This window comes from Oncorhynchus clarkii, chromosome 9 (assembly GCF_045791955.1).
Source record: "Oncorhynchus clarkii lewisi isolate Uvic-CL-2024 chromosome 9, UVic_Ocla_1.0, whole genome shotgun sequence".
NCBI classification, from domain to species: domain Eukaryota; kingdom Metazoa; phylum Chordata; class Actinopteri; order Salmoniformes; family Salmonidae; genus Oncorhynchus; species Oncorhynchus clarkii.
The window spans coordinates 59177406-59202910 of NC_092155.1; the positions used below are offsets into that span (position 1 = coordinate 59177406).

General features: G+C 42.6%; 1 protein-coding gene and 1 pseudogene across 1 annotated transcript; both read left to right on the forward strand.

Annotated features, from left to right (window-relative positions):
- The first annotated feature begins 504 nt into the window (after positions 1-504).
- LOC139416636 (FERM domain-containing protein 4B-like) lies at positions 505-18265 on the forward strand. Its single transcript, XM_071165557.1, has 22 exons — positions 505-660; positions 3382-3447; positions 3590-3684; positions 5589-5684; positions 5886-5970; positions 6262-6318; positions 6412-6434; positions 7511-7594; positions 7794-7859; positions 8314-8371; positions 8517-8603; positions 10351-10427; positions 10526-10664; positions 10840-10981; positions 11159-11292; positions 11568-11684; positions 12743-12971; positions 13082-13138; positions 13241-13511; positions 14203-14972; positions 15217-15355; positions 17523-18265. The coding sequence occupies exons 1-22, from the start codon at positions 517-519 to the stop codon at positions 17560-17562; spliced, it is 2976 nt and encodes a 991-aa protein (XP_071021658.1). The 5' UTR covers positions 505-516; the 3' UTR covers positions 17563-18265.
- Positions 18266-18765: 500 nt separating this feature from the next.
- LOC139416637 (leiomodin-3-like) lies at positions 18766-24147 on the forward strand (annotated as a pseudogene).
- Positions 24148-25505: the final 1358 nt, after the last annotated feature.

Consider the following 25505-nt stretch of genomic DNA (forward strand, 5'->3'; position numbering starts at 1 on the left):
TTTCCTATCCGAACTGCTTCAACTCCCAGCCTTTCGTCCAAAGCCAAATAGAGACATTCAATCTCCATCTCTACCATCTCAATTTAAATTAGTTGGTTGTTGGTTTAGCTTTTTAGGCTCTTTGAGATTATTTTATGTAATGAACAGCGCTATACAAAATGTATTATTAGATTTGTCTGAGACAGAGGCGGTATTACTGTCTGGTATCCAACACCTCGGTTTCCTCATGCTCTATGTTTCCTAGAGCATAAATGATTTGGCTACAATAGGAGTCACCTGCACCACGTCTCCTGGCTGACCCATTTTCCCTAAGGCTTAGCAGAAGCAGTGCTCTGAAAGAAAAGTCTGTAGTCTAGCATCTGACCCAGACGTGCCTTAGCTCAATGGGTTAGCAGCACATATCAATGATATTGTTACGCAAACCAACTCAGCCAGACTTGGGTTTGGTAGGTATCAGGCGTTGCAGAGCAGGGACAGCCAAGCCAAAGCCCGGCTGGGTGTTAGCTAGCGTGCAGTATGGACAAGCTGTTGGTCAGAGGTGCTCGCTTTGTGCTGGTTGTCAGTGTGTGGATCTTGAGGAAGAAGGGCTACATGCTAGGGATGATGAGCTCTGGACAGGGATGTGTTCAGACGTGTGTCCTCCCAGGGGAACTCTACCAGGTACAGCAGCACTTTATAGATCAGTAGGACTTCATCTGTCATTTACAGTATAGGGCTGTTAGAGGACAGGGCTGGTGGAGGTGTGTGTCTTTGCCTACTTTAGTGTTACCTGTAACTACTATATGTGATATTGAGAATGTTTTGTGAGCCATTGCAGGTTGTATATTTTATATTTTAGCACTTCATGCCATAATTTGGTGGACACAGATTAGAGTCAGGTGTGGTGTTGGTTGTTTTTGGAGTATGTGTATGTATTTTACGTTTTTAAGTGCTACAAAAGGCTTTTGGGGGAAGAGTGGGGTAAGGTGAGCCAAAGGGGTAAGTTGAGCCACCCTTATTTCTATGAAACCATACAAAAAATGTATAATTTGCTCAATATTTAGGTAGATGTCATCATTTCATGGAGTCTGTGAAGGAAGAAATCCCATGAAAAAAAGTGGTAGAAAGTTAGGTCCAAAAAATAGATTTTCGCAAGTCAAATGAATTTATTGTGTTCGAGGGTTCATGATGCTTGTATCTAAACCAAAGTAGATCATTTTAAAATGGCTGTAAACCTCAGTTGGGGTTTCTATAAGCTTCAGTATGAAGTTCTAAACCTAGTATGAAAGTGCATCCTTGTAGCTGTGTGGGCTAATATAGTCAAAACATTTTTGGATAAATTGGGACAATAGCCATGGGGTAAGTTAAGCCAACGGTTGAGCCCATGGCAAGTTGAGCAAATTGAAGTGTTTTCTTCACAAGCGTAATGCAAGGCATTTTTCGATTGGATATGAGGCAACAACAGGGCCTGGCCTATGTAAAAAAAAGTACAGAGTGTTTGATAGTTGTTAAGCCTATGTTAAAAGATGCTTCAAAGGATTAAAAGACAAAAAAAGTGATGATTTTGTGATTTAGTTTAATTGTGTTTTGGAAATAAAGATAGACATGTTTTTTAAAAGGTAGTGCTAATATTTAATTCAGTACTGAAATCTGCTTAAGGATCCGCCCCTTTTTTTCAATTTTCACCTAAAATGACATACCCAAATCTAACTGCCTATAGCTCAGGACCTGAAGCAAGGATATGGTATTCTTGATATCATTTGAAAGGAAACACTTTGACGTGTCTGGAAATGTTAAATTAATGTGGGAGAATATAACACATTAGATCTAGTAAAAGATAATACAAACATATTTTTTGTACCATCATCTTTGAAATGCAACAGAAAGGCCATAATGTATTATTTCAGCCCAGGCGCAATTTAGATTTTGACCACTAGATGGCAGCAATGTATGTGCAACGTTTTAGACTAATCCAATGAACCATTGTATTTCTGTTCAACATTTTATATCAAGACTGCCCAAATGTGCCTAATTGGTTTATTAATACATTTTCAAGTTCATAACTGTGCACTCTCCTCAAACAATAGCATGGTATTATTTCACTGTAATAGCTACTGTAAATTGGATAGTGAAGTTAGATTAACAAGAATTCAAGCTTTCTGCCAATATCAAATATGTCTATGTCCTTGGAAATGTTATTGTTAATTACAACCTCATGCTAATCACATTAGCCTAGGTTAGCTCAACCGTTCCGCAGGGGAGCCACCAATCCTGTAGAGGTTTTAACTTACCCTGACCTGCGGCTCAACTTACCCAATACCCAGTGTAATTTGTGCCAAGAGACCACTTTTTTTTTTAGATAAGCTATGTTTTCAAAACTGAAATGTACATTAATTCTGATTAGTTTTAGGGATACACAACATATTGAAATACATGTACATATCTTTGTTGGAAGGAATACTATGTTTCCCTTGACGGAGTGATGCTGAATGTAAAAACCTCAACTTACCCCACTCTCCCCTACAGAATTACTTAAAAACCTTCAGAACAACAAATCCTCTTTGGGTTACTTTAGTGCTAAATCCATGAGACAATGGAGTCCTTGTAATTAAAAACAACATCAGTTATTATTTCCTGAACGTGATTAAGCTCTCTATCCTGTGCATTGACTTTGTTAAAAAGAAAGCCCTGTGCCTCCTGAGTGGTGCAGCAGTCTAAGGCATTGCACCGCAGTGCGTGCGGCGTCACTACAGACCCGTGTTCGATCCCAGGCAGTGTCACAGCTGGCCGCGACTGGGAGACCCATGAAGCGGGGCGTACAATTGGCCCAGCGCTGTCCGGGTTAGGGGAGGGTTTGGCTGGCCGGGATGTCCTTGTCTCATCACACTCTAGAGACTCCTTGTGGCGGGCAGGGTGCACGCACGCTGACTTCAGTTGTGGCCAATTCCTTTGTAGATGCACTGTGGCCAATTCCTTTGTAGCTGCACTGTGGCCAATTCCTTTGTAGCCGCACATTGGTGCGGCTGGCTTCTGGGTTAAGTGAACCAGTGTGTCAAGAAACAGTGCAGCTAGGCAGGGTCATGTTTCGGAGGACGCATGGCTCTCAACCTTCGCCTCTCCCGAGTCCGTACGGGAGTTGCAGCGATGGGACAAGACTGTAACTACCAATTGGATATCATGAAATTGGGGAGAAAAGGGGTAAATATAAGGTTTTACAAAAAGAAAGAAAGCCTTGGCTGATGTTTGATTTTGGTCAATTTGTATTGACTGAGACAAGATTTCTACACAACTGAAATGTCCTACAATTGTCATTAATTGCATTTGCATCTAAGCAGGGTTGGTGTTGATTGACAGTATGAACAAATCCAATACTCAGCATTTACTTCCTGTACTCCATTGTAGATGACGGAGGGGAGACTCTGCCAGGTTCATCTCCTTGACGACAGGAAACTTGATCTGCTGGTTCAGGTACAATATCTTAAATCATTTTATGAGATTATTGTAACAGTACTTTAGTTTCCTATGAATTTCAAATAATTTGGACCAAAAATGATAATGCCCTCAAATAGATAGGCCCAATGCCCTCTTCAAACAATTTCCTATTCCACAGCCCAAGCTGTTGTCCCGTGAACTGCTAGATCTGGTGTCCTCCCATTTTAATCTCAAAGAGAAGGAATACTTTGGCCTAACATTTGTTGATGACAGGTAAGACACTGCTTATTTTGTAAGTATATGGGTGTTAGAGCATACAGTGTGTGTGTGTGTGTGTGTGTGTGTGTGTGTGTGTGTGTGTGTGTGTGTGTGTGTGTGTGTGTGTGTGTGTGTGTGTGTGTGTGTGTGTGTGCGTGCGTGCGTGCGTGCGTGCGTGCGTGCGTTTGTGCGTGCGTGCGTGCGTGCGTGCGTGTGTGTGTGTGTTTGTGCCAGTGTGTGTGAGTGCTTGCGAGCGCTCAGTGGTGGTCTTGGCTATTTAAGATTAGGGAGGACAATTAAACATTTTATGAGCATATTTCTATTACAGCATATTGGATGACTGTCATTCATATTCCATTCACAATGTAACATTGATAGGTTTAGGCTACTACATGATACCGTATTTTTCCCTATACCCATCATGAGGTTGCTACAAACTAGCCTATGAATGAAAGTTTATAACGTAGGTGCACAGGTCGAGAGACAAATTTGAGTAATCAAGGTGACAGACAGTGACACACCAAATACCGTCATCTAGCTGATCTAGAGTGTAATCATTAGTCCAACTATCACGGCTCAGGAAAAGACCCAGATGCAGAGTGTTCGAATAACGGACGTTTATTATTTAAACAGGGGGCAGGCAAAGGACAGGTTAAGGGCTGGCAGGGGTCGGTAGTCCAGGGCAGAGTCCAAAAGGTACAGAGCGGCAGGCAGACTCGGTAAGGGCAGGCAAAAAAAATGTAAAACTAGAAAACGGGTTCAAGGAAACAGGAGTAAGAAAAAAACCCTGGTAGGCTTGACAAGACAAGACGAACTGGCAACAGACAAACAGAGAACACAGGTATAAATGCACAGGGGATAATGGGGAAGATGGGCGTCACCTGGAGGGGGGTGGAGACAAGCACAAAGACAGCTGAAACTGATCAGGGTGTGACACCAACAGTTGCAAACAAGAGTTTCTATTGGGCAAATTCAGGTAGGCTTATCCCCGTTTCGTTCTGTGTGCTTCCTTTTAAGAAAAGTTTTTCGATGGAATGAATCGGTGGAATGAATACACCCCTGATCACTAGAGCTAGAGCATTAGTTAACTCATTACGATCACACAGTACTGTGTACAGCAAGCAGTTTAGCAGTTACACCGGCGGGCCCCGGTGGCAATAAATTAATAAAACCGAAAGCTTACCTTGACCTTGAGTTCTATTGTTGGATAGCCTTAGCTAGCTAACAAAAATAAATGGCATTCCTCTCTGTTTGAGCCTGGTATTTGAGTAAATTAGCTAGCTGCATTAGCTAGCTAAGTAAGTGAAAGTAAAAGTTTAAAAGTTTAAAAAAATACAATGAAATCTCTCTCTCTCTCTCTCTGGTGCTTCTCCTTCATTTTTTAAGAAATAAATTAGTTACAAACTGTTCAACTATTGTCTTTCTCTCTCTTTGAGTCAACTACTCACCACATTTTAGCATTGCAGTGCTAGCTAGCTGTAGATTATGCTTTCATTGCTAGATTAATTCTCTGAATCTTTGATTGGGTGGAAAACGTCAGTTCATGCTGCTCTGATAGGTTGGAGGACGACCTCCGGAAGTCGTCATAATTATTGTGCAAGTCTGTGGAAGGGGGTGAGAACCATGAGCCTCATAGGTTTTGTATTGAAGTCAATGCATACACCATGGTGCTACCCCAGAGAGTGCTGTTGAGGCTACTGTAACCTTCATTAAAAACAGTGTGTTTTAATCGCACGTTAATATTTTGCTGAGAATATATTTAGTATATGTTTTATCTATTTACATTTTTTTGGAAATTCACTGAGTAGGATGGTCCTCCTCTTCCTCCCATGAGGATCCTCCACTGATAAATGTATGCTTGTATGCTTCTTACCAGTGCTGTTTGTTTACTTAACACTTTTCTTCATTGTCTCTTGTAGTGGCCAGTGTAAATACTTGCAGTTGGACCGAAGAGTTCTAGAACATGACTTTTCTAAGAGGGCTACTGGGCCTATTGCCCTCAACTTCCTGGTCAGGTAGTTATTGCACCAGGTCCATATCTGTACCACATATATCCTGTTATTGGTTTAAGATGATAATGACGGCAGTAGTTTTATTACATTAGGGAATATCTAGTAGTGGGTGATGAGATGTCTTACTGATTATGCATGGAATATGTACTTTAGAATTAAATTCAACAAATAGTCTTTGAAACTTCTTTGTACGTATCCCTGCAGGTTTTACATCGAGAGTATAACACTGCTGAAAGACAACACAACGGTGGAATTATTCTTCCTAAATGCAAAAGTTGCCGTCTACAATGTAAGCTACTTATCTTATTCTGTTGTGTGTTGAGATAAATGGTGATTCACCGTCTCATTGTCCCTCTTTATAAACCATCAAACCTCAGTCTGACTGTGGCCGTGAGACACTGTTTTGTTGGAATGAGATGAGACAGTCAGAAAGAGTAGATTGCTGTTTATTCAAAAATAATTATATTTTGATGAATATGTGTTAGTCATAGGAACAGAGCTCAGATACAGACATCTGCAAAGTGTCTCTGCAGCCCATAAGTACATTAACACATGTATGATGATGCTTTATTTCTTACAGGGGGATATAGAGGTGGAAAGTGAGAATGTATTCAAATTAGCAGCAAACGCCTTGCAGGTTAGTTTCTTATTTGCTTGGGATTTGTACTGTATATTAATTGGCCACTCTAAAGCATACATCTTCTGACATGCTGTTTTTATATCAATTCAGGAAGCAAAGGGGAATTACTCAAGGTAAGGACATATATTCTAATGAGTATCAAACACAACAGCTACCTAAGCAACAAGACAACATCACACATTTAGCAAAGACTTTAAATATTGGAGCTGGTTTTCCAGACAAAACAGTAAAATCAATGACAGCGAAGGCAGTTATAAGAGGGAAGGCAGAGATGTTGTGTATTGTGAGGCCTGCCACGATGTGTTGAAATCTCACACAGGCCTTCGAATGAGTATCATACCACTGACAGCTCGGCCAAGGCTACTACAGTCTGCAGGGCTGCATTCTAACATCAAAGCTCTACCACTTTTAATAAAGCGTCTATTGCAGGAGCAGCATCCTCTTTACTGTCAGGGAGCATTCAGTTGGAACCATACTGTAGACAGAGAATTATGGAACACTGTGGATCTTTGTCTGCATTCACACCTGTCTCATTCCAAATTAAAATAAATTACAGGGGTTAGATGGCCAGAGAATGGAGCTTCAGTTGGTTCATTATGAAGAACCTTCCTCTGCATGTGGCCATGCACCTGGAACATGTCTGCCAATGACGTTTCTGCACCAGTGGGTCAGGTCAGACAGTCTGATTAAATAGGGGTGATATCCTTTAGCAGCTCATTCCAAGTTGTTTGTACTTTAGAAGACCTTATTGCACTGGTTTCTCTACATCATTTCTGTATGGTAATTTTCTAACTGTTATGTACAGAATATTATTTAAAGGCCTGGTGCAGGCAAAAACGTGATTATCCTGTGTTTTATATACATTTCCACACTATGATATTTTGGTGGGATGGAGTTTTGGCCTACCTGGTGAAATCACCAGGTGATACATTAGATAGCAGGTTTTCAGTGTTCCCCTCCCCACTGACCACTCCCAGGCAGTCCTAGTAAAAGTCTTGCTTGAGAAATGTTCTTTGCTAAGAGGCTATTTTTGTTTATTTTGGAGAGAAAAAAGTATGAAAACAATCACAGTAAGGTACTTAACTGTTACACAGATACTATTTGATATTGAGATAAAAAAAAATGGCTGCATTGGGCCTACAGTATATTGTATTTCACTATCCACATTCTGTTTTATCATTATTATCAGTGATGAAACCACCAGAATGGATCTGAAGAAGCTCCCAACTCTTCCCAACAAGGTGCTAAAGGAGCACCCATCACTTACATACTGGTAAAATAACCTTGAATATGATGTGCATCCTTAGTAACTTTTTAGTTTACAAAACTGCTAAATAAAAATTGTTGCAAAAGAAATGTTGTAGCAGACAATGATTTAGGATGTATGATGCATTCCTGAGAGGGAGGAGGGATGCAGCCCATAACTTCGAAGTTGAAGGTGTCATCATGCATTTTTACAATGTTTATTATAGTGAGGATCGAGTGATAGAGCACTACAAACAGCTGAAAGGAGTCTCCCGCGGACATGCCATAGTGCAGTGAGTATTGGAAAAACAATGATCCCTCATTCCCCTCACACACTCCTGTTAACCACAAGTCATAAGATTGAAAACATCAGGCCCTGGCTATCTCTCAGTCCTCTCTCTTTTTCTCTTTCTATCTCTTACTCCCTTTCTTGCTCTCTGTTTTCTCTCTCAAATACTCACTCGTTACTCTCTTCTCTCTCTTTACCCTCTCTTTTTTCTTCTCTCCCTTACTCTCTCTCTCTCTCTCTTTCTCACACTCTCCTTTCTCGTAGCCAAGGTCTGATAGAAATCAATAACCCAGTTCAGTTACTGTCTGGCCAGTGAATCATTGTGATTCACTGTAGGCACCTTTAACATATCATGCTCTCATTGTCCTGTACCATCTATAATATCCCTGGAAACCACCTTTTGGAAGTTAAAGAGTGATTCTGGGATGTTACTGTAAAATAAAATTATTTTATTTCAGGTATTTGACTCTAGTGGAATCCTTACCCACGTATGGTGTTCATTATTATGAAGTAAAGGTAATAATACAGTATATTGCATTATGCACACAACAACAGCTGTGCATTGCACTTATACATCCTAATAAATACAATTATAAATCAGATTTCTGTAAGGGAATGGATGTATGCAGTTCAGTCATGAAACTATGCTTTTGCCTTACAGGACAAGCAAGGTATCCCATGGTGGCTTGGGATCAGCTACAAAGGAATTGGCCAATATGATTTGCAGGACAAATTGAAACCAAGGAAGGTACAGTTATTTGTTTGTTCCCATTTGTGTTCTTCTTACACTATGGAGGAGTACAGGATTAGTTTTGCATGAGATATTTTATTGTCAGCATACAGCGGTTGTTTTGCAGTATAGTCTTTACAGGTATATAGGAGATTCATTTAGCAGATAAGATGTCTGCCTGCTACTGCAGCATTATACCTGACAGCGCTAGGAGCTTCAGCAGGCTGTTTGAGGAAAGATGAAAATGACAGTGATAAAGATACCTCCAGCACGTAGCACTATCATGATTCACTAACCTCTCACACACATTCATCACCTTTTCATCTGATCGGGGTTAGGCCCTCAATACAGCTGAAGAAGGCCAGACTTGAATATATAGTTTATAACAACTCTGTGATCAATCCCTTTAGGTAAACATTACTTTGGAGGCCTGTATTTATAATATTTATGTCTATCACTTATAACAGAGAGAGAGAGAGAGAGAGAGAGTATGCCTGCTCAACTTCTACCAGATCAGTTAATACATGTAGATATATCCATCATTCTGAGAGTCCTACATAAAGTGTCAAGTGTGTAACCCGCTCTTCTGGTTCAGTGGATGTTTTATAGCTTGCTGTTCTCCTGGACAAACACCAAGCTTTGTGGTCTGCCTCTACATGATCACGGTGTTAAGTTAATGATCTATGTGCGTATGAGTTTGAACACGGAGAGAGAAGGAGATCTGGTTGGGCAGACATTTAGTGTTGAGAGGAGGGAGGATGGTGTGTATGTGATGTCAAAGACAGGAAGGCAGGGTACTGGGCGTTACCCTTCAGAGTGCTGAGAGTACCTGAGGAGACTTGTTGGAAGCAGAGAGAAGGAGTTGTTTGTGTTGTTTGACCTTGACAAAAAGGAATAGAGACAGCATTACTATAGAAACAGGATTACTGGACCTCTACTGGTAAGAGATAAAGCAACAGTTTTACATATTTTATATTGACAATAACATTTTGTTAAATGAAAAACAACTACATATATGATGATATCATGCTTTTTTATGATGTGATTTTTGATGGTAGCGCAATCTGGGTTGTTGTTTTTTTCTGTCCCTGGTATTATGTAATAGGTACAATAGTGTTGGTAAATGTTACAGATAGGCTACAGAACTAGCTATAATAGGAGAGAGAGGGGTGGATTACAAAATCCAACCATTAGTTTGGGTCTGTAACAAGGCTGTAAATGCCTGCCTCGTGTGGCGAACCTAGACATGGTGATGAGTCATGCACCTCTGTGGATTCTTCATATCTTACTGTAAACAGTCAGCACCTGGAGGGGTTACTGAGCAATGTGATTAGCCATGGAAGCTGTTACACATTGTTATTTGTCTTTGTGGTATGCCCCTTTGTAGCAAAATGCTATTTACTCTGGACTAGCACCTGCATAATGATATAATAGATAATATATCATAGACCTGACAGCCCTGTTTCATGGCAGTTGAAGTTATAGTTGTGATTTAACTTACTTGATTAAAGGTTGCGGTTTGCTAGTTATTACATCATGGGATTGACTATGTGGGCATGTGTTATGACATAGCCAGGTCAGAATAAGGTCATTGTAATATATCTGTTGTGATTCATCATTACAGATGCTTATTATTTAATCATATACTTTATATGGGTTCATATAAAGGTGTCATATGCAGGATTTGAGAGTTAAAGTTCAAGTAAATGTTTCACCAATCATTAATCAGTTGTTTCTCTGTGTCTCTCTGTGTTTACCTCCATAGCTGTATCAGTGGAAGCAACTGGAGAACTTGTATTTTCGGGAGAAGAAATTTGCTGTTGAGGTGAATGACCCTCACAGGTGAGGGCAAGTCAAACTATAAATATTTATCACAACTACATTTCCTAGACAGCTAAAGAAGCTCTTCTTCCTGAGCCTAATGTATTTCCTCTAAACAGGCGGGCAGTGACCAAGCGTACATTCGGCCAGACCGGCTTGGTCATCCACACATGGTACGCCAGCCATTCACTGATCAAAACCATCTGGGTCATGGCCATCAGTCAGCACCAGTTTTACTTGGACAGGAAGCAAAGCAAGGTACCATGTCATATTATCTCTTTTTAGTCCTGACCTAATCAGTGTACCTGTGTTCTGTACCTTCATGCGTCCCTAAATTAATACATGTATTCATGTCGGATTAAATGCTGATATTTACATGTAGACAGTGTAGGTTTGTAGTATGTATTCACCCCATAAATCCCTAATCCAACAGGGTAAAATAACTGCAGCGAAAAGTTTGGGTGATATTGCCGTCGATCTAACAGAGCATGGAGGAGGAACCAAGATAACCAGACTAGGAGATAACCTAAAGCACAACCTCATTATGGCTAGCACTGGTAGCCTGGCGTCAACAGGTAGGTCAGCATTCTGGTAGCTGAAAGTCTATATTTAGCTAAGTGTTTTAAAATACCTGTATAAAGGGCTAGGAAAAAATATACCCTTATTTGTATGCACTGTGTTAGAAAAGTACAACCAAAACTAACACATAGGCCTGCGGTACATTTATAGTGTAAACAATGTCACCACTACAGGGTCTGCCGATTCAGCGGTGGACGAAGAGCAGAGAAAGGAGAAGATCTCTGAGCTAAAGAAAAAGGAACAAGAGATCCAAGACGTCTTGACCCAGAAAACAAAGGAGCTGAAGAAAATCTGCTTGCTGGAGGCGGTGAAAGGCCCATTTTTCTCTTGGACAATTACTTACATTGATTTCTGGAGGTGCTAGGCTGATACACTTCAGCAATTCATTTCAGTCAGGGTCAGTCAGTGAAACATCAGTCAAGCTACTGTACAAATTGCTTTAGTTTGGGCAATTGAGACTATTGGAGTGAAACACTGTGTAACTGTACGAGCCAGTGTGCCACAGAGAGTGTCTGTTTTGTGTTTTCTCACATTGTTTTCTGTAAAGCTAACTGACCTGGATATTTTGTTGTGTGTTTCCAGGAGCTCACGGGCAAACTGCCAAAAGAGTATCCCTTGTTTGCAGGCGAGAGACCTCCTCATGTTAGACGACGCGTTGGAACGACCTTCAAACTGGATGACCTCTTCCCATACAACGAGGTCTGTCTTGAAACTGCACTGTTCAGTATATGACATATATTTTGCAAACTAATCTAGGAACCCAGAACCAAATCTCACGTTCATGTGTAGCACATGGGGATGTTTAAGCCGTGCGTACTGGCGCTAGAGAAGTCAGGCGCAGGAGAGCAAAGACTGTGTTACAACGGCGCAGTTTAATGATAAAAATCACTGTGACCAAACAATATATATACAATGGGACAAAACCCCCAGACATAACGTGCACAAGCACTCACAATGAACAATTCCGGACAAGGACATGGGGGGAAACAGAGGGTTAAATACACAACATGTAATTATGTAATTGGAACCAGGTGTGGGGAGACAAGACAAAACAAATGGAAAATGAAAGGTAGATCGCCGACCGTCGAACACCGCCCGAATAAGGAGAGGGACCGACTTTGGCGGAAGTCATGACAGTGTGAATGTGATGTGTGAAATTTACTCCTCAGCCTGAAGTGCCATCATTTGCGCTGCCGAATTATTAACTTTTCGGTGGTGCCAAACTGGTAATACGTTTCAGGAGGGCGGTCATGCGTGCTACCAAGGCAGAGGTCCTGTGTTCCAGCCTTTGTGTGAGCCCAATCAGGAAGCAGTACCTGCTAAGCAAGCAGTGTGACGTCCGTTGTACATGTTGGCCTTGTTAAGTTTGTAACAAGACTAATATTTTGCAGAATATGACATAACATGAATTCCATGAATTCCTCAGGGATTTGAACTTGGGGTTTTAGGATATTACTGTAAGCAGAGAAACACATATACTGTACACTGAAGGAAAAAAAAATGTTGTGTCATGAATGGAATGTGATGAAGTTAGGATCATGTCCTGTCCTGTTTCGTATGGATCACGTGTTGATGAGTTGCCTGATGCTTTTCCCAACACAGGCACAAACTGCAAAATATTATGTTGTTGATATGACTACATTCTACTGTAATTTACAATTGGATATTGCATTTAAAGTGCTCAGTGGATATTGAAATGGATCTGCCATTCTCTGATGTAATAATGTCTATAATAATGTCTGTACTCTGATCTTTAGGACCCTTATCTGAGGAACCTGGAGAGCATGTTTGCTCTGCAGCAGAAGATCGTAGAAGCAGCTAAGAAGCTGGCCTCAGAGGCAGAGCTCTGTAAGACTGTGAAGAGGAAGAGGAGGAGGAACTGTCAGGACGCCATGAGGAAACTGCAGCAGGTTGAAGACGAGATGAACCAGTACAGAATCAAGAAAGGCAAGAAGCCTACCCAAAGAGCCTCTATGATTATCACAGGTACTGGGGATAAAGATCGACAAACACATGCACTCACATTCCACAATATTACTTTATACATTTGTACTTTAATCTGTAGCCTATAATATACTTTCCTTCTTCTTCCCCAGATGAATTTATCCGTTTAGAGACCAGCTCCCTGTCAGATAGTCAGATTCTGGATGACGGTGAGTGGGACACAGAGTTCAGTCATACAGTAGCTACCTGACCTTTGTTGCACAGCTGCTTTACCAATCCCATCTGATCATGAGTTTTGTATTTTGGTCCAGATGACTCTGATGGTGCTCAGAGGCCCCGGTCACGGTCTGTCCAGTGCTCCCCTCAGCTCAGCCCCGCGCACTCCCTAGATCACCACAACAACAAGAGTCTCAACAGGTTAGCGTTTGACGGCCAGGATGCTTCACACCACTACCACCCAAGAGAGGTGTCATCCGCACACAGCAGCCCCTACAAAACCTTACCCAGACCTTCACGGGACGCACGCAGCATGCCCTCCACCCCCGTTATGACCCGCAACGCCTACAGCAGCAGCCAGCTCAGGTGAGACCCTCCACCACCCCTCAGACCATGCCTAGCCAAACTCTTACCCTCTCACCCCGACCCTGAACATTTATCCTATACTATCCTATACTCTCCTACCTTACCTGCATCCCACCGTTTAACAGAAAACAATTGTTTATTTTATTTTACCGTTATTTTACCAGGTAAGTTAACTGAGAACACATTCTCATTTACAGCAACGACCTGGGGAATAGTTACAGGGGGATGAATGAGCTAATTGTAAGCTGGGGATGATTAGGTGACCGTGATGGTATGCGGGACAGCTTGGGAATTTAGCCAGGACACCGGGGTTAACACCCCTACTCTTACGATAAGTGCCATGGGATCTTTAATGACCTCAGAGAGTCAGGACACCCGTTTAACATCCCATCCGAAAGACAGCACCCTACACAGAGCAGTGTCCCCAATCACTGCCCTGGGGCATTGGAATATATATTTTTTAGACCAGAGGAAAGAGTGTGTCCTACTGGCCCTCCAATACCACTTCCAGCAGCATCTGGTCTCCTATCTAGGGACCAACCAGGACCAACCCTGCTTAGCTTCAGAAGCAAGCCAGCAGTGGGATGCAGGGTGGAATGCAGGATGCAGAAAACAATTGTAATTTAGTGTGCTGTACATCTGGATTTCTTAACCATACTATTTGCTTCTTTTGTGTGTGTGACTTTTGCAGGTCGGATGGGAACTCTCAGTCCTTCAGGCACCGCAGTGGGAGTCTGGAGTCACAGCAACGGCTATTAAAGGATACTGACTCAGAGAAGCCAGTGTTTACCCAGTCCCCTGCCCGCAGGAACAACAGCACAGAAGCCCTGGAGGACTGCTCCTCCTACACCAGCCAGTCCAGCTTGGACTACGCAGGCAACCCCCACTACTGCACCCTGGACTCTCGGACCCGCAACCATCAGCTGCACAGGAGGGTGGAGGTCTACGGTAATACAGGCAGTATGCCCAATTTGGTCCAGAACCATATCGGCTTTAGTGATACTTACGAGCCCCAGGCACACTACGCGCCAACTGCTTACTACGTGGCAGGCTACCCCTGTCCAGACATGGAGCCCTACTCCAACGGTGCTTACGTCTATGAGAACGAGATGGAGGGCCACTACAATGTCAACCCCTCCTACCAAGTCCACAATTACGGACACGAGCGATACAGGACCTACAGTAGTGATCGGGCGGACAGCCTTGCTCAGAACCCCTACGCTACCATGAGATTGCCCCGGACCAGACATGGGCCCCGCAATGAGCCCTTACAGAAGAACATGCAGAAGGCCATGGTGGCTGAGCACCTGAGAGGCTGGTACCACCGCAGCGGGGGCCACATAGAGGCAGGTAGAGGTCTGGCTGGGTATGACTACGATAACGGCTCTCAGCTCAGCCTTGGATACCAGACCATGCCAGCCCCCTTCAGCCACTCCAGCCGAACCACCTCCTACTCCTCAGGTAGTAGTTGATCCTGCTTCTCATCATACTGGAACAGGTCACCTCAGAAACCATACTCTGTCTGTTCACCCTCGGTAACACAGAGGGACATGTTTTTATTTTTTATTAATACAATTCATACATTCCTAACATACTGTATGAAAATATTATTCTGTATTAATTGTTAGGATTAGGGTGTCATTCACTGAGACTCACCTTTATTTTTCTGTCTCTTTAGTGCAACTAAAAAGTGTTGTCTTTCTAGTTTCCTCATCCACCAGCACAGGAAACTGGCGCAGCCAGCTAACTGTGGGTCTAACAGACAATGATAACATGGCAGAGTCACCACAGCACCATCACCCAGGAGCCCATGGCACCTACAACCGGAGCCCCACCCATATCAGGTGAGTACCTACTACAACCCCACACCTACATGTAGTCATCTATATATCCCACATGATTTTAGAGGAAATAGTAGCATTAATTGTGTGACCTAAACTAAGGGAAATAAAATGTTTCAATCAAGACCAGTCTTATGAGGGTTATTTAGCCAGCAGCATACCATCTTGCAGCCACTGCTGGCTTAAATATAAAGCTAAGCAGGGTTGGTCCCTGGATAGGAGACCAGATGCTGCTGGAAGTGGTGTTAGAGGGCCAGTAGGAGGCACTCTTTCCCCTGGTCAAAATAAACATCTCAATTCCCAAGGGCAGTGATTGGAGACATTGCCCTGTGTAGGGGTTGGATGTTAAACAGACTCTCTGTGGTCACTAAATATCTCATGGCATCTATCATAAGAGTAGGAGTGTCTTGGATAAATTCCCAATCTGGTCCTCATACCATCATGGCCACCTAATCATCCCCAGTTTCCAATTGACTCATTCATCTCCCCTGTAACTATGCCCAAGATTGAAGCTGTAAATGAGAATGTGTTCTCAGTCAACTTACCAGGTAAAAACATGCTCATATTTTTATCCTCCCTATGCACAATCGCAGGTATTCTTGTGGATGTCATCTCTGTTGACTCTCTGTGTTTGCCTGTAATGACATTGAACCTCAGGACCATCCTAGCGTTCGTTGTCACCACTTACCGCTATCCTTCCACCTGCTCTTAATATTCCTGCATCCTCTCCTCTTCTCCACCTTCATCCTGTTCCTCATGATTGAACAGGTCATTTTGGCTGTCAGATAGACTTTAAAATGTTATCCTTATCTATGAACAGTCTTTGATAGTAAGTGACATCAGTGTGTTTGGCCTGTTGGTGTGAAACTAAACCCCAATAACGAAGCAGTCTCTAATGAGTGTGGGTGTGTTCTTTGTGAACTGGTGATCTTTTCACTTTCTTCCTTTCTTTCTCTCCTTTCACGATCTGTCCATCCTCAATCCTCATGTACATAGATTTCCCCCAGAATGCAATGTGTTGAAGAGGTCTGATACGATGCCGGTAGATTCAGTAAAGATGTTTGGTGCTGTGGCCAATAGCGCTGAGGAAGACCATTAGGCAGTCATTCAAACACAGAAGGGTGAGATGCAAATAGGCTGTGGTAGTGCTAATCCATTTCCATCAGTGCCACTGTTTTCAGTTTCCATCTGCGTCTCATCATTTGCCATATTGATCAATATAGCGTAGCTCATTTAGTGCCGTGAAAATCAAGGTGAAATCAATATTTCTAGGCCATCCATTAAATGTACAGCCAGAGCAGTGGTAACACATTCTGCCAAGGCCCAATCCAGATACTTCTAGCTCATGGATGACCATGCCTTACCCGCTCGATCAAAGATTTTGCCAAATTATCGGTCTATTAGCAGGCTCACAAATTCAGTATGGCTGCATCCCACTGGGAAAAATGGATTGAATCAACGTTCTTTCCAAGTCATTTCAACAAAATAATGAAATGTGATGATGTTGAATCATCATGGAAAATTGATTGGACTTTGAAAATGTCATCAATGTAAGGGAATTTAGCATTTTTAACCCAACTTTTAACCTAAATCCAATGACATGATGAAATGGTTTGTTGATTTCACATTGAATTCACATTAGTGGACAACTCAACCATTTAAATCAAAACTAGACGTTGAGCTAACGACGTCTGTGCCCAGTGAAATGTGAAGCAAATGGTACATTACATCCTGTAGCTAGAAACCCCACTTTCACATTGTCTACCTTCACATGCACAGTTTACACACCACATCCTGCACATACTGTATCTCATAGCACCAGTAGTAGAATGTACCTACTTTTGCTTGCCTCTCATTAGTGTAAATTGTGATCCATATTAAGTGGAAATTTCTAATTTCACATGTTACATTCCTTATATTATTGCATGGCATGCTTGACAAGACAGTAGGTCATTTGCTTTTGTTAAACATCCTTCTTTCTAATAACATATTTCTTCATGGTGTTTATCCCTGGTTTGTTCTGTTCCATTTCCATGCCTGTACAGTATATTATAATCTCAGCTGTTGCAGCATGCAGGGGGTTTCATGCAGTAATATGCTATCCTAAAGTATGGGAGTCTTTTATATTGACCTTGACTCAAATGTGTCTGTTTTCATCTCTTTATTACAGGAGAATATTCATGGATGGAAATTACATGAGCATCTACTGAAGGTAAGAGGACTGGAATGAAATCTGTCACAATGACCCTGACACTGGAAGCACAGACCTCTGGATGGATGCCAACTAACCAATCTGTATACATACTATGAAGCTTGAGAATGACTCTCCCATGTGCCTTGGATTGGATGGAGATCGATATTATTCAGGAAGACATGGATGTGGTGATGGCACAAAAGTTTTGCTGATCTGGAAAAGCAGCTTCATCATTGTGAATTTCGAACCCTGGGATATCTTTGACCCAAATATATTGAACCAATTGTATTATGACCTTATACATATTGTAAATCAACTGTAATATCTTTGTAAAACATTTTAGGTATACATTTTGGAGTTATTATTCACAAAATGTGATAACAAAATAATAAACTAACCCTTCTTTAGTCCCAGGTTGTCAGTCCATGGACTGACACTCTCTCCTCTCCCAAGTATGAATCTGAATGTACATGTTTCTAGATTATTATTATTTGTGAATGTGTTATTGTGATGTAAATTGCTTTCATGTGGAGAACATAAACTTTTGATAAGTAGGTTTTTTGTATGATGTAAAAAGATATGTCTTTGAACTGGATAACCCTCAAATAATGTTCCTTTATTTGTTTCTCTACATATTTCTACATTGTCCATGTATTGTTTGTCTTCTCCTACTCTGAGTGAATATCTCCCATTTGGATTTGGGACATTAATAAAAAACAGTGTGAGACTTTATTTGTAGTGTGACTTCTTTAGCCCTGTGTGTGATAAACAAGACTTTCTCAATTACATGCTACAGGGTGTCATACTGATAACAGGACATTCCTATTGAGTATAGCAACCCCCTACATATCAGATATTCTCATTTAAATAAGCTGTTCATTGTTGTGCATCACTTTAGGGAGATATTATTACATTTTTCAGGGAACTCTGGGGGATTGGGCGGAGCCCTCTACGCAGTGGACCCTAGGATTCCTCCCCAGGCTTGTAAAAAAAACAATCCACCTGTTACTGTCTATCTCCCCCTCTTGTTGTCTCACAATCAACTGCCATGCTGCAAGATCATGAAGTTTGTTGAGCTGACTCAAGCTGCTGAAAAAGGAATATGTTAGTATGTCTCCCCTGACCCTCTTGCACCAAACATATTTCCATGTGATCCTATGTGTTAATTTTAGACTTTGTCTGAGGCGTGAGCAGGCCATTTACCAACTAGAGACAGAGCCAGTAGCACTGTCCACTCAGCTCTAGAACTGTTCAGTCATTGTGGATATACTTTTTACCCTTTAGGTTGATTGACAAACAGTTTATTTTGTCAAACGACTTCTAGATGGATATGTCCAACCAAAGAGACCTGGGACATGGAAGACATAAATGAGGAAGACATTAATGAAGATGATATCCTGGCTAGCTTGTCTCCTGAGGAGCTTCAAGAACTACAGAAAGAGATGGACGTTATGGCCCCAGACAAGAGAGTGCCGCTTGGTCAGAGACAGAAGGACCAGAAGAAAGAAAAGCCATCTGCAGACTCTGATGATGAAGACATCGATGAAAATGACATCCTGGCAAACTTCTCCTGAGGAGCTGAAAGAGCTCCAGAAAGAGATGGACGTTATAGCCCCAGATGAAAGGGTACCTGTGGGTCAGAGGCAGAAAAGCCAGACAGAGAAGGTTCATTTGACCACAGGGGCCTGGTGGATTATCTGTACTGGGAGAAGGAGTCCAAACGCATGCTGGAGGAGGAGAGGATCCCCGTCACTCTCCTGCCCAATAAGGTAAGGGACTACATAACCAATGGTCAATATACCGTAGATATAGCCTTCAAATAGGGTGGCTTGTAGCCTAGCGGTTAGAGCATTGGGCCTGAAATCAAAGGATTGCTGGTTTGAATATCTGAGTCGACAAGGTGAAGAATCTGTTGATGTGCCCTTGAGCAAGGCACTTAACCTAATTTGCTTCAGGGGTGCCGTACTACTATGGCTGACCCTGTAAAACAATACATTTCACTGCACCTATCTGGTGAAACATCTTAATATATCATACTGTATACCTCTTTAATTATTATAACATTATAAACAAACATAATTAACTGACTGACTGTATGTTCTACAAGGCTAAGTTTATTAAATGATTGTACTACTTGTCTTCATCAGAAAACCATGGAAGTGGATGCTGAAAAGAAAGAAAATGCAGAACACATGGAAATTGTGTATGAGGTGCAAGAAGAAGTCATTGAGGTGGAAGCTACAGATGGTGTTGAAGGAGAGGAAATTATAGTGGAGGAAGAGGATGAGGATAAAAAGGACATAAACTATGAAAGGGTCATAGGAAAACATGAACATCCAGTGAATAAACATTTAAATGAGTCATTGGATGACAATAGCACAAACACTGTATACACTACTAGCCCCTTGCAGCCCCCTCCAGAGTTCACCAACAAGAAAGAGGAGAAAGAGACTGAGAGCAGAGAGCAAAAAAAGAGCACATCACAAATATCTGAGAAAGTAGAAATGAACACCACAGAGACTCCTGAAGTAACAGAGATGACTCCAGAGGAGAAGAGGGCCTTTTTTGTCCCGGAGAAAGGGGCGAGAGTAATAAACAAGCTAAATATTCCATCGCTGGCCCTTGGCGGGGGCCTTGGTGACCTTGATGGGGCCAAGAAGACATCAAGACCCTCAGGGAATGAGACAAACCTGGACACCACCCTGGATAAGATATGCAACAACAACCCCACTATCACAGATGTAAACCTGAACAACATAGAAAACATTCCCAAAGAAATGCTTATAGAATACGTCAATGCCTTGAAGAAGAACAAACACGTAAAAACCTTTAGCATAGCCAACACCGATGCAGACGAAAACATTGCCTTCACCCTGGCCAACAGGCTGAGAGAGAACCGTTGCATCACCACACTGAACATAGAGTCTAACTTCATAACAGGGAAGGGCATCATCGCCATTATCCGCTGCCTACAGTTCAAAGAGACGCTCACTGAGCTCCGCTTCCACAACCAGAGACACATGCTGGGCCATCACGTGGAGATGGAGGTGTCGCGCCTGCTCAAGGCCAACAATACCCTCCTGAAGATGGGCTACCACTTTGAGCAGGCAGGGCCTAGGATGGTGGTGACTAACCTACTGACCAGGAACCTGGACCGCCAGAGACAACAGAGGAACGAGGAGCAGAGCAAGCAGCAGAAGCAGGAGCAGAAGGAGGTGTTTGAGATGTATGAACGGGCTCTGAACCTGCCCCCAGGGCTATTGGCGTTGCTTGGCTACGTCCCTCACGAAATCGCGGCCCTCATGCCGCAGCTGCCCAAGGGTCCACAGGGTCCCATGGAACCCAAACCAGAGCCCTCCTCCCGAGTCAAGCAGTCCAACACTTCTTCACAGTATCAACACAAGCAGATTTACCACGCTCCACAGTGAAACCCCATTCCACAACAACTCCCCAGCATGGACTCGTCTGGTAACCCTCTAAGAAACATCCAGCTGAAGAGGACCCCCAAAAAGAGTGACCCTTTTCTGGATGTGGACCCAAGGGACGACAGGAGAGCAGAGAGGCTGAACGTCCAGCTCAGGAAGACAACAGGAAAACAGAGGGGTACCGGCATTGATGAGATGGTAGAACTGAAGGCCACTCTGAAAGATGTGATGAAGACATTAAAGCCTGTTCCTCGAAGGCGGCAGGTAGGGGTGTCCTTGTCTCATCGTGCAGCAGCGACTCCTGTGGCGGGCCGGGCACAGTGCGCGCTAACCAAGGTGGCCAGGTACACTGTGTTTCCTCCAACACATTGGTGCGGCTGGCTTCCGGGTTGGATGCGCGCTGTGTTAAGAAGCAGTGCGGCTTGGTTGGGTTGTGTATCGGAGGACGCATGACTTTCAACCTTCATCTCTCCCGAGCCCGTACGGGAGTTGTAGCGATGAGACAAGATAGTAGCTACTACAACAATTAGATACCACGAAATTGGGGAGAAAAAGGGGTAAAAAAAATAAATTAAAAGAGCAATGTGGCCTATCTCAAAGCCGTGAGTTCAACTGATGATTCTCAAATTAGATTAGCACTAACAGACATATTGTTAGCGAACTTGATCTGACCAGCCTTCAGTTTTTAGTCAGATGTCAGAAGTTGTCTGATTATTGCTTAAAACATTTTTTTGTAATATAAACTCAGCAAAAAAAGAAACTTCCCTTTTTCAGGACCCTGTCTTTCAAAGACAGAAAAAATCCAAATAATATTATTATTGTAAAGGGTTTAAACACTGTTTCTCATGCTTTAATGAATTCATGAACATGCACCTGTGGAACGGTCAAACACACGATCTGTTATAGTCACAGCCGTGATTTAACCAGTTTTATAAACTTCAGAGTGTTTTCTATCCACACATACTAATCATATGCATATACTATATTCCTGGCATGAGTAGCAGGACGCTGAAAAGTTGCGCGATTTTTAACAGAATTTTCGAAAAAGGAGGGGGTAGAAGTAAGAGGTTAAGACAGACAGTAGACAGACAGCTTACAGACAGTAGGCAGTTAAGGTCACAGTTATGAAAACTTAGGACTAAAGAGGCCTTTCTACTGGCTCTGAAAAACACCAAAAGAAAGATGCCCAGGGTCCCTGCTCATCTGCGTGAACGTGCCTTGGGCATGCTGCAAGGAGGCATGAGGACTGCAGATGTTCCCCAGGGCAATAATTTGCAATGTCCGTACTGTGAGACGCCTAAGACAGTGCTACAGGGAGACAGGACGGACAGCTGATTGTCCTCTCAGTGGCAGATCATGTGTAACAACACCTGCACAGGACCGGTACATCCGGACATCACACCTGCGGGACAGGTACAGGATGGCAACAACAACTGCCCGTGTTACACCAGGAACGCACAATCCCTCCATCAGTGCTCAGATTGTCCGCAGTAGGCTGAGAGAGGCTGGACTGAGGGCTTGTAGGCCTGTTGTAAGGCAGGTCCTCACCAGACATCACCGGTAACAACGTCGCCTATAGGCACAAACCCACCGTCACTGGACCAGACAGGACGGGCAAAAAGTGCTCTTCACTGACAAGTCACGGTTTTGTCTCACCGGGGTGATGGTCGGATTCGCGTTTATCGTCGAAGGAATGAGCGTTACACCGAGGCCTGTACTCTGGAGTGGGATCGATTTTGAGGTGGAGGGTCCGTCATGGTCTGGGGCGGTGTGTCATCATCGGACTGAGCTTGTTTTCATTGCAGGCAATCTCAACGCTGTGCTTTACAGGGAAGACATCTTCCTCCCTCATGTGGTACCCTTCCTGCAGGCTCATCCTGACATGACCCTGCAGCATGACAATGGCACCAGCCATACTGGTCGTTCTGTGCGTGATTTCCTGCAAGACAGGAATGTCAGAGTTCTGCCATGGCCAGCGAAGAGCCCGGATCTCAATCCCATTGAGCACGTCTGGGACCTGTTGGATCGGAGAGTGAGGGCTAGGGCCATTCCCTCTAGAAATGTCTGGGATCTTGCAGGTGCCTTGTTGGAAGAGTGGGGTAACATCTCACAGCAAGAATTGGCAAATCTGGTGCAGTCCATGAGGAAGAGATGCACTGCAGTACTTAATGCAGCTGGTGGCCACACCAGATACTGACTGTCGCTTTTGATTTTGACACCCCCTTTGTTCAGGGACACATTATTCCATTTCTGTTCGTCACATGTCTGTGGAACTTGTTCAGTTTATGTCTCAGCTGTTGAATCTTATGTTCATACAAATATTTACACATGTTAAGTTTGCTGAAACTAAACACAGTTGACAGTGAGAGGATGTTTATTATTTTGCTGAGTTTATGTATTGTGGAACACTCTTGAACTGGAGAAACTTAGCCCAATCAAGCTTGTTAGCTTTAACCCATATTAGACACACACTAGCAAATATGTACACCAGATTTATAGTGTGAAATTCAAATTAGGTGATATATCTGTTTATCCTCCACTACCAATCAAAGCTTTCTCACAGCTGTTTCTTTGCGTAATGTATTACTCCTACAGGTGCCGCTCCCCAAAGAATTGGAATCAAGAGAAACCAGTCTCTTCAATCTCTGAGGAATTTACAACACCAGGCTGTGTTTGTTCAACATGATGTGTTTAATGTCTTCCACTTGTAACAATAGTCTGCCACAGTTCTCATGGTCAGGCAGAACAAGTTTTGTTCTTTGAGGTTTGGAATAACTTTTATGGTATTTGGATATGAGTCTACAGCTGGAAAATGCACCATAGAATGTGCATCATAGGTATAAGTAGACTCAATGAAGAATGTCTAAGAAAAAAATAGTTATATTTGTTTGTGTAAAATTCCATGACTTTGTACAGCCCCAAAACCATAATACATCCTCTACTGATGACTTGGATCTTTCATATATGGGATTTTAAAACCACTATGGTGTCTAACTGCCAACTTTTCAATATAGATATAGCTGAACACCATATACAGAATATACAGTATACCATGAAAAAAAAAAAACGTTTTAGGACTGGATTCAATCCGTATTACAAAATATCTACGTCAAAATATAAAGGTAATTTCCGATTGAGCCGACATATGCAGCCTTCACTGTGAGTGCAGTCTCCGCGAACACAAGAACATTGCCTTTCGGGGCTCTCCTCAATCTGTATTGCTGAAGTTCAGCATTACAGCGTGATTGAAATTTAAAGGCAATGTTCCCGCGTTAGCAGAGACTGCATTCACGGTAAACGCTGCATATGTCAGCTCAATAGTAAATTACCTTAACATTTTGATTGCGCAATCTGTAACACTTTAGCAATACAGATTGAATCAAGCCCTACATTTCAATGAGCTATAATGTGGATCTTCCGTGATACTTTGGCGATACGGATTGAATCCAGCCCTTAGTCTTTTACTGTGTAAAACACTGTGGATCAGTGGTTCAGGGACTGGAATAATAACTGTATTGACATAAAAAATCAGTGTACATACAAAATGTTTCAGATGTCAATCTTTCCTTCATTAACATACATTTGTATGACCTTACAGTTGCGTCATTCCCTATTTCTTCGAAGTTGAAATTGAAAATAACTCTCCACACCTTATTGGATTTTCAACATTTCAGAACCCATTTTATTTTTGTAAAATGTTTTTTATTTTAATTTAAAAAATAAAGACAAATGGCATGGACACAATTATTGGCACCCTGGAGCTAGTACTTGGTTGCACCGCCTTTGGCCAAGATAACTGCCAACAAATGCTTCTTGTAGCCATCAATGAGCTTGCTGCACCTTTCTACTGGCAATTTGTCCCACTCTTCAGCAGCAAACTGTTCTAATTCTTCAATGTTAGACGGGTTCCCTCCACCAACTGCTGTTTTCAGATCCTGCCATTCAGATCTAGTTTCTTCGCTGGCCACCCCAGAACAGTCCAGTGTTTCTTCTTAAACCACTCCAGGGTGCTTTTGATGTGTGTTTTGGGTCGTTGTTTTTCTGGAAGACCCACAACCTTCAACAGAAACACAGTTTTTGGACACTGGGTTGAACATTGGACTACAAAACACCTTGATAGCCTGGTGATTTCATGATGTCTTGCACACATCCAAGGCCCCCAGTACCAGAGGCAGCAAAGCAACCCCACAGCAGGACAACAACCCCAAACACACGTCAAAAAGCACCCAGGAATGATTCAATAAGAGATGCTGGACTGTTCTGGAGTGGCCAGCTAAGAGTACAGATCTGAATCCCATCCAAAACGCATAGCGAGATCTGAAAGCAACAGTTGGGGAGGGCATGAGGGCATCCCTGAAACACAAATATTTACACATGTTAAGTTTGCTGAAAATAAACACAGTTGACAGTGAGAGGACGTTTCTTTTTTTGCTGAGGTTATGTATAAAACACAGGAAATCATGTTTTTGACTGCACTGGGCCTTTCATTCTGGGATCTGAACAGCGTCTTAAAATCTATTTAATCGTTTTATAT